The following is a 10,431-nucleotide window of genomic DNA, read 5'->3' as shown; positions in this document are numbered from 1 at the left end:
GGTGTAGTCATTACTACAAGCAGCATAATGGTATCATGTTTCTGTGTTATTAATACTGTTCAGTCAACTTCGTACCTTGGAATCCACATGCAAGAAGGTTTGTCACGGCTGCGGGGAAGATGTGGACATGCAATCTCTTGGCACTTAAGTCCCTGGAAGAATGAATGCACAGACAAATAACATTCCAATATCTCAAGGTATAGCGGTTCTAACATCTGCTAAAAGAGCGTTTGTCAGCTCCTGTGGTGTGCATCACTGTTGCTCCACATGTGGCTTTGGTGCCAACCTCCAGTTTGTTTCTGATGAGACTGATGAGAGCAACAATAATAGTTTGTGTAAAAATATATCTATCTGTACACCGACTTCTCCATCACCACCAGCTCTGTATTGTAGCTTTCATTACTAACAGACACAACCAGACGCACTCACACATTTTCCCTAAGCACATTATTTGGGCTTGGGTTCTCTTCCGAACAACTCAGATGAACATTAATGTAAGGCAATGTAAGGTGCAGCCCATTCAATACTGAAAACCTGGACACCTATGTGGTTTCCTCTGGCATTTCCTTCCTGACACTAACCTCCTCTCCTAATGCCCAACACTGACCTCCTCTCCTAATGCCCAACACTGACCTCCTCTCCTAATGCCCAACACTAACCTTCTCTCCTAATGCCCAACACTAACCTCTTCTCCTAATGACCAACACTGACCTCCTCTCCTAATGCCCAACACTAACCTTCTCTCCTAATGCCCAACACTAACCTCTCCTAATGCCCAACACTAACCTCTTCTCCTAATGCCCAACACTAACCTCCTCTCCTAATGCCCAACACTAACCTCCTCTCCTAATGCCCAACACTAACCTCTTCTCCTAATGCCCAACACTAACCTCCTCTCCTAATGCCCAACACTAACCTCCTCCCCTAATGCCCAACACTAACCTCTTCTCCTAATGCCCAACACTAACCTCCTCTCCTAATGCCCAACACTAACCTCCTCTCCTAATGCCCAACACTAACCTCCTCTCCTAATGCCCAACACTAACCTCCTCTCCTAATGCCCAACACTAACCTCTTCTCCTAATGCCCAACACTAACCTCCTCTCCTAATGCCCAACACTGACCTCCTCTCCTAATGCCCAACACTGACCTCCTCTCCTAATGCCCAACACTAACCTTCTCTCCTAATGCCCAACACTAACCTCTTCTCCTAATGACCAACACTGACCTCCTCTCCTAATGCCCAACACTAACCTTCTCTCCTAATGCCCAACACTAACCTCTCCTAATGCCCAACACTAACCTCTTCTCCTAATGCCCAACACTAACCTCCTCTCCTAATGCCCAACACTAACCTCCTCTCCTAATGCCCAACACTAACCTCTTCTCCTAATGCCCAACACTAACCTCCTCTCCTAATGCCCAACACTAACCTCCTCCCCTAATGTCCAACACTTACCTTTTCTCCTAATGCCCAGCACTAAGCTAAACTCCTAATGCCATAAACTAACCTCCCCTCCTAATGCCCCAAACCTATGATTGGATGTGTCAAGTGGCCTTTTGACAACGGACTTTATAACTTGGGATGTGGTACAGATTTTGCAGTGTACCTAATGGATCAATAAAATAGCCATTATTGTTTGAACCATCCAGGGTGTAGACAAAGTAGAGGGTGAACAGTCACCCTGGAACGAAAAACACAGAGACACCGGGAGCCCAAATGGTGTAGTATATCACAAATAATAGAAGCAGCAAAAAAATATAAACAGAGGATAATCACAAAGGGAGGTTGCAAAGGGGCAACCAATCACTGCAGGCACGTGGAGATCAATAAACCCGACTCTACTCGGGGATCCAGGCTAGCCGAAGATGGTCGCACTTTAAAGAGAATCTGTACTCTCAAATTCTTACAATAAAAAGCATACCATTCTATTCATTATGTTCTCCTGGGTCCCTATTTGCCGTTTCCACAGCTCCCCGCCGCGATTCTGCTTTTAATCGCCAGTTTTAGGCACTGTTTACAAACAAAAAACATGGCCGCTAACCAGGAAGTGATGTTTGTATATATCTCATGTTACGGTATACTACAAGTTTTTATTACATAGAAAATTATCTGCACTCCAGTCTGGGATTCTCACAGTTCTCAGTATGAGACAGGCAGCTTCCTTCCCCATCAGAGAGCTCAGTCTGTGAGTAGTAAACAAAGCACACAGAGCCTGCAGGGGGCATGCATAACTTCTCCCTATCACAGCAGAGGCAGCACATTCCTCCCTGGCTCAACAAGGCATGACAAAGAAAAGAAGATTAGATATATTACAGAGACAGTGCAACTACAAAAGGCTGCAGTAATTCAGACCACATTAGAACAGGTATAGGAACTTATAGGATACAAGAAATAAGGCTGAAAGTTTTGTTACAGAGTCTCTTTAAGAAAGAGGTCTTAGGGGCCCGTAAACGGGGTCCAAGGGTATCCCCTACCCTGACCCGTAAGGGGGGTGTATACAATGCACAACAGGATGAAAAGGTGTCCACATAAAATGATTTAAAACAAAGCTCTCAAACCAAGGCTCTTATCACAGTGAGGCACTTGATTTAGCCTAAGGATGTGGGCAGAACCTACAAAACGTGTTGCCAGTGTTATTAAAGTTCATTTTTATATGAATTTGTCTTCCTTGAGGTAAGCCACCTCAAACTTTATGTATTTTATTGTTTTTAATTCATTTTTATCATTTTCTGGGCGCCTTTTGATCCTATTGTGCATCCAAGGTGTGTCGGTTTCTCTTGTAATGATTACCGGTATATTGGTGTGTTGATCACTTATGTACTAACTTTCCCCCCTAAACCCGCCAAACTTGCATAAGCCGTAACTAATTGCACACTCCTGTAACATGCATGCCCTTGTACATACTGTAGGCCCAGAGCACACAGAGTGGCAGGAGAAGGTGCTGCTCAGAAGCCGAGATCGTAATGAAGGACAAAACGGGAAAACAGAGTTGGCTCAAAAAACATAAGTGACACTGAATATTTTGGAACACTATGGCATGACTAATTTCTAGAGGCTCAGCAGGTTTTTCAGTGCATATCCTTTACTCCAGTAAAGCAAACTCTACTGTGAGAAAAAACTTCATGAATGTTGTGGCTCTGAAGAGATTCAGATGATCGTTACAGAAACCACCAGAAACGCAGACAGTGCAGGGGGTGTTGCTTTGGGGCTCTTTCACACTAGTGCCGTGTAACAGCCATGCATTTTGCAACAACCAGGGCCGGATTTGTACTTTTCACCACCCAAGGCCCACTACCAGCAGCTGCCCCAGGAGCGACAGCATCCTATACCCCCCCACCCCCAACATGGCAGGGATTGTAGGCTCCTCTGAGGGCAGTTAGTGATTAGTAATGGTAGGGATTAGACTCTGTAAGCTCCTTGGCGAGCGGCACATTTGGTGAGTGACAGGCAGCTTAGAGATCACTGTAAGTGCCCATTCACTGCCCCTTCATCCCCGAGTGCCAGATCCGGCTGTTTGTAGCTGTACAATGCTATGTGCAAACTCTGTGTAGCAAGATGAATGTTTGGCATGCTAACTGCTACTGCCTCCCTGCTGCCCACAGCCCGCCCCTTGCTTTCCCGGTGCCCTAGGCCATGGCCTATGTGGCCTTTCCTGAAATCCGGCCATGGCAACAACGCACAGCCACTGTAACAGAACGGTCTCCACTACAACACATTTAGTGAGAACATCTTGCATTGCTTTCTGTGCAGTATCTGTTCTTCCTTCATACTGGACACTACAGACCTGATGCACTAACTAGCCCTAATATTGCCAAGCAGAGACAGAGCACAGCAATATTACCAGTACTACCGCAGCAATGTACCGTAACTTACACCATTAGTACGACCCAAGTACTGTGAGCAGTGCTACAGTAGAACGTTAGTAATACCCGTTACCATAGCAACGTTTGTGTTACTCGAGTACTGCAGGCCCTGCTAATAGCGTAACTGGTGGTACACCGCTGCGGTAGTATTGGTAATATTGCTGTGCACTGTCTCCGCATAGCAATATTACCGCTAGTTCACACATCGGGCCCAATGTGAGGCGTAGTGTACCATACTGTACAAGTAGAAGCTGATTTGGCAGTCATTTTTAAGAATGACGTAAGGTACAGATTACACAGTCTGTCCCTTGATTATTTCAGTTAATTTTGAATACTCTTTTTTTCCCTAGGATTTGCTTTGGGACACTGTTGTAAATGCTGCTTATCATGTAGTAAGTGGATGCTTTACACATCTTTTGTGTGAACGGCGATAGCCAGCTTCACTCAGGAATTATTTTGTGCTTACAGGTAACACGATTATATCTGTATCTGTAATGCAAATAATCTGCTTCTCTCTTACCTCTAGATTCGTACATATAGGCGAGTCACAAACTTTTGAAGGATAAAAAGAAAAGAAAAAGAAAGCAAAGGTATAAACGACAGATGTTATTCCCATTCCAATGCAGCTTCTATCAATATTAGACATGTATGACAGATCGGAAATGCTTTCATTACACAATAACGTATAAAAAGGCACACACAGGATACTGAATACTTTCTTATTCATGATTAGAAACCAAAAAATATATACATATATCTTTTTCCCGGAACATGTAGAAGTTACAGGCCACATACTGAAATAACATGTCATATTGCTTCTAATCGCCACTGAAATGGAAACAAATGTGCATACATAGAGACCGATAACTGTGAAGCTATAGAGGACTACATAGCTATTAGGGGACTGAGTATAAAGGAAGTCCATTTCAAGCCGTCTCCATGGAGTCATCCCTTCTAGTGACTGAGGCAGCTCATTCATTTTCTCTAACCAACCATTCTATAACATAATGTTGGTGAGAGAATGCTGCCCCCTTGAACACCTGAGTTTACAATGAATGAATTACTGAGCTTTCCGTCATGTTTAACTTAACATTTGAAGCCGACTAGGGCCCATAAGCACTTAACTTTTTCTCCAGAGTTTTCACTTAGATCATCATTTTTCAACTTCTTTTTAAAATAACTTTTCAGCACCTTTAAATTGAAAAAGTACCAAAATGTAGGTGAACAAGTACTGTCAAAATTATTTGGAGTATTTGTTTGCTTGCTGGTGGCTTATGGCTTGATAGTGTAATGGTTAACCACTTTGTCCTTCTTGACGTATAAAAACGTCAAGGAGGACATGCGCGCTTCCGCACGTGCACGCGCACTCCCGGCCGTGGATTCGGTAGCCCAGGAATCAATGAATCGGGCTATGGTGCCCGATCACTGATTCCTCTCCCCCGCAGAAAAAGCGACAGCTTCCCTCGGAAGCTTCGCTTTTTCTGAGTCTATGTCCCTCTAAGCGTACATTGTACGCTTAGAGTAACGTCATGTAAACAAACTCAAGGTTGCCATATTGTGGCCAAAGAGTAAAACTACATCTAAAAGTAAAAAAAAAATTACACTACACAAATATTTCCCTAAATAAAACACTATTTACTTCCCACCCTCCCAAAAATACCCACATAAAATGTTTAATAAAAAAAACCAAAAACATTACAATTAAGAAAAAAAACACAAATATTTACCTAAGGGTCTAAACTATTTAAATATCTATGTAAAGATGAAATATTGCTATATATTTTTTTTTATAAGCTTGTAAATAGTGATGGATGCAAAACGGAATTTTTTTTTTTTATTTCCAAGGGACATACCGGTAATTTAAACGGTGAAATAACTGTGACAAATGGGCAATTACAATACGTGGGTTTTAAATATGGAGGCATGTATTATTTTAAAACTATAATTGCCGAAAACTGAGAAATAATGATTTTTTTCCGTTTTTTTCTTATTCTTACTGTCAAAATGCATTTACAGTAAGGTAGCTCTTAGCAAAATGTACCCCCCCCCCCCCCCCAAAGAAAGCCTAATCGGTGGCGGAAAAAACAAGATATAGATCAGTTCATTGTGATAAGTAGTGATAAAGTTATAGGCGAATGAATGGGAGGTGAACATTGCTCGGATGCATAAAGTGAAAACGACTGAGAGCTTAAGTGAGCTCTGCCTCTGACATGGGAGACCAGGGTTCGAATCTCGGCTCTGCCTGTTCAGTAAGCCAGCACCTATTCAGTAGGAGACCTTAGGCAAGTCTCCCTAACACTGCTACTGCCTATAGAGCGCGTCCTACTGACTGCAACTCTGGCACTTTGAGTCCGCCAGAAGAAAAGCGCTATATAAGTGTTTGTTTTTGTCTTTTTAACAGGAATTTTATTGACAAGGTGTGAAAATATCACCTAGGAGAAAACACAAGAGAAAAAAATGAATTGCATATGGGCCAGAGTGTTCTATGTTTAGTGTCGGTGTCTAAATTTAACGTATAATGTGCAAATTAAGTGTTTCCATTATTAGTATGCACAGAATTTTTTGAACCCAGAATAATTTTGGAAGTACTTTCTCACCTACTTTTTGGTACTTCTTCAATTGTAGAGTGCTGAAAAATTATTTTAAACAGAAGATGAAAATTATCTCCTAGGAGAAACGTAGGAGAAAAAGTGAATTAGATCAGCCCAAGGTGTAAAACTATCTCCTTTGAGAAAGCGCAGGAGACAAGGTGAATAATTTAGGAAAATCAACGCCTATCTTTCTTAGCTACTTTTGGACCAACGGCTCTGGTCCCTGGACCAGAGCCTTTATTTTGTTTTTATACTTCCTGATCATTGTGACTGGCTCACAGTGATCAGGATGTGAGGAGCCAATGAAAATGGCTCCTGACTCAGTTACAGAGTGCCGGTGAGGATGCGCTATTGCGTCCCATGCTTGGGATCAGGCGCCATCAAAACTTCACTGCATCAAGCTTAGGCAACCACAAGTGCATTGTAGTTTTAACTACACATTGGCCCATATGCAATTAACTTTTTCTCCCAAGTTATCTCTTAGGAGATAATTTTCATATTCTCTTTAACATATCTTTTAAGCAATTTACAATTGAAAAAGTACTCAAAAATTGGTAAAAAGGTAGTAACAAAATTATTTTGAGTATTTTCTTGCTTGTTGGTGGTTTAAAAGGCATTTTATGACACGGTATGAAAATATAACCTAGGAGAAAACTCAGGAGAAAAAGTGAATTGCATATGGATCATGGGGCCATATGCAGTTAAAATTTTTCTCCTAAGTTTTCTCCTGGGAGATAACTTCTCAACTACTTAAAAAAAAACAAAAAAACTTTTCAGCAATTTGCAATTGAAAACGTACCAAAAAGTAGGTGAGAAAGTACTATCAAAATTAATTTGAGTATTTTCTCACTTGCTGTATGCTTAATTGACCTTTTATTGATTAGGTGTAAAAAATATCACCAAGGAGAAAACTCAGGAGAAAAAGTTAATTGCATATGGGCCATGGTCCCGAACCGGTTAGCACAGGATTTCTCTCCTTGGCCCATATGCAAGTAACTTTTTCGCCTTTGTCCTGGGCTAGGGGATATTTTTTCACTTGTAAATAAAATCACTTTTTATACACCAGCAAGCAAGACAATACTCAAAACAATTTTGATTGTACTTTTTCATTTTTTGTGGGTAATGTTTCAATTGCAAAGTGCTGAAAAATGATTTTAAATACAAGATGAAAAATCTCCTAGGAGAACAATAAGAAGAAAAAGTTAATTGTATATCAGTCCTTATCGGTTTATGTCATGAATCATCTTTCAAAGTTTGGGTAGAAATTTGAGTATGGCAGGGTGTAACTACGGGGGAGAAGCAGGGGGCCCAGAGCTGTAAGGGGGCACCAACTACTACTTCACTCCCTCTGATAAAGGGGTCCATCTTTCAGATCTTTATCTTTATGTGGCTACACTTGTTATAAGTGAGAAGATTATGATGTCCACGCTTGTCTTATGACCCTTGCAAGATGGGCCTTCAGGCTTTGAGGGTCACAAGAGGTCAGGGGTAGGCAAGAGAGAGGGAGTGAACTTTGGGGGTTCCATCAAAGTATTTCTGGGGGGGGCCATCAATGTTTTGCTGGGGGGGCGCTTGATTTGTAGTTACGCCCCTGGAGTATGGGGAGTTATTTCATTTTTGTGAATCAACCCTAAAGTGAACCAACCCTCAGTGGTCTCAGTAGGCAGCACCAGCCATGCATTCCATTTTAGGAAGAAAAGTCACCCCCCACATAGTAATACACATCAGAGCCACCTCCTATTGCTGGCTTCTGAATTTTGAATATCTGGTTTAACCCTTATTTAAACCCCTTTGCTTTGTAACACAAACATACAGTATATAAATATATAACATATAGACATCTGCACACATATTTTTGGTGTTAGTGCACATTGTGGCTCAGTGCTGAACACTGGGACTAGCACCAGCCATCTTCCAGCTACAGTGCAATGTCTTTGGCTTCACCAAATCGCTGAGTCAATGTCTACAGGGAAGAGAATTCTACTCTTCGTCTTCCTCTTCTGTTTCGTCATACTGCGGTCCCATGACAAAGTGCTGCGGGTACTCAATGCCACATTCCTTAGCAAACTTCTGCCAACGTGCATCGTCACTCTCATGGGTGATGTATCTCTGGCCCACTCTGGTCTCCAGTTCCCGAAGGTCCAGCCAAGTCTGAAAGTCCTATAGTCACATACATAAAATGAGCCTGAAATCTCATCATTGTCATTAATTGGTTATAAATGTCATCAATCAGATAAAAGGACCTGGCGTACAAAAATACCTGCATGATTAAAGAGACTGAAATCGCTATATAAAAAATAAGGGGAATGGAGGAGTCAAAATCTAGGGGGCAGCTTTTGGACAAACAGTTTGGGCAACCTGGCGCCTGCCTCCTCGCCACTCTCTAACCCACCTTCTTGGCACACACACTACCCTCATCCACGCATTCCTGAATCCCCGTCCACATTCGACCGGTGGTACCTGCTGCCCTTCCCTATGACATAAGCAGGTGATCTTATCGAGGCATGCTACGATAAAACCCCATCACCGACAAGAGATCACCATGGCCAGTCAGAGGGTAAGATTTGGCACGCGGCCAATCACACAGGGATGCTGGCACCAGACAGGCCAATCACAGCCGCCCGCTGCTCCCATTGCTAACTGGTGCCAATGGTCTTGTGGGCAGGACTATGACACTGTCATCGGGCCAATCACTGCATTCGATAAGTAGCATCTGATAGGTCACTGCTAGAGAATGTTCTAGTCCACTAGAGGGGTGTCCGACAGTGAGGTTACATGATCAAGCTTAAGTTTTTAATCACTGACACAGAAAGGTATACACTATGATGTACTGTATCTATACAATTGTTTATGTGCTACAAGTTAAGATGATAAACTCTGACTTTTTACAACTCTAGTTGCTGTGCTATGACCTCTCCATAAAACAATCTTCCCCGTCTTATGGATTCTGCATAATACAACTGAATGGCACCCTCACTTTGCAGCGCTGGAACGCCAGTTCAATTCTGGGCCAGGTAACTGTGCATGGGGTTTGTACTGTCTCACTGCGAGTTTCCTCCAGGCACTTAGGCTTTCTCCCACATCCCAAAAACATACAGATAAAGGTAACTGATTTCCCCTTGAAAATTGGTCCTATGATAGGAAGATTTTGACTATGTTATGCTAGGTACACACAATACAATTTTCTGGAAGAATTACCTACCAGATGGACTATTTCCAGCAGGTCCAATCTGATTTCCGATCGATTTTGTGTTCACTGCTATGGAAAATCGATAGGAAATCACATCGGAACTGTGGGAAATAGTCGATCTGGCAGGTAAATCTGCCAGAAAATTGTATTGTATTGTATCATGTGCACCTAGCATTAGGGATTCAATTGAAAGCTCTTCTGAAGGTGAGTTAGTGACATGACTGTGTACTCTGCAAAGCGCTGCGGAAGATGTCAGTGCTATATATAAATGCACAAACATAATAATAAATTACAAATTCAATAGTGAAAAGTCATGATCAGTTGACTAATCCTTTAAAAATATGACAATAGCTGATATAAGCACCAACCTGCATCCATGGGTGGCTCAGGGCCTTGTCCACACTAAACCTTCTCCAGATCTGCACTTGTAACAGCCTGCTGATCAGAGCAATCGCTGAAAGAGGAGGAATCATTGATAAGAAAAATAATGCATCTTCAACATTGAATCATAACCGTTATCATGCTGTGAAATAAAGGCAGGATACTTAAAGGGCAACTGAAGTAAGCGGTATATGTATATAAGGCTGCTAATTTACTTCCTTTTAAACAATACCAGTTTCCTGGCAGCCCTGCTGATCTAATTGGCTACAGTAGTAGTGTCTGAATCACACCAGAAACAAGCATGTGGCTAGTCTTGTCAGATCTGACAATAATGTCAGAAACACCTGATCTGCTGCATGCTTCATGTGTTAGAGGGCCACATGCAAGCATCACTGCTCCTCA

General features: G+C 42.2%; 1 protein-coding gene across 3 annotated transcripts in view; it reads right to left on the bottom strand.

Moving 5' to 3' along the window:
• Window positions 1-5,916: 5,916 nt before the first annotated feature.
• The window catches only part of LOC137538987 (serine/threonine-protein kinase D3-like), a 195,860-nt gene continuing 191,345 nt past the window's right edge, over window positions 5,917-10,431 (bottom strand). For all 3 annotated transcript variants that reach the window (XM_068261442.1, XM_068261443.1, XM_068261441.1), the window contains exons 18-19: window positions 10,017-10,102; window positions 5,917-8,618 (exon numbers count right to left, since the gene is read on the bottom strand). In XM_068261442.1, the coding sequence (XP_068117543.1) occupies window positions 8,439-8,618; window positions 10,017-10,102 (266 nt within the window). In that variant the 3' untranslated portion in view covers window positions 5,917-8,438. The remainder of the gene's footprint in view (window positions 8,619-10,016; window positions 10,103-10,431) is intronic.

Source organism: Hyperolius riggenbachi, chromosome 11 (assembly GCF_040937935.1).
Source record: "Hyperolius riggenbachi isolate aHypRig1 chromosome 11, aHypRig1.pri, whole genome shotgun sequence".
Lineage (NCBI taxonomy): Eukaryota > Metazoa > Chordata > Amphibia > Anura > Hyperoliidae > Hyperolius > Hyperolius riggenbachi.
This window is presented reverse-complemented; position numbering and strand designations above follow the sequence as displayed.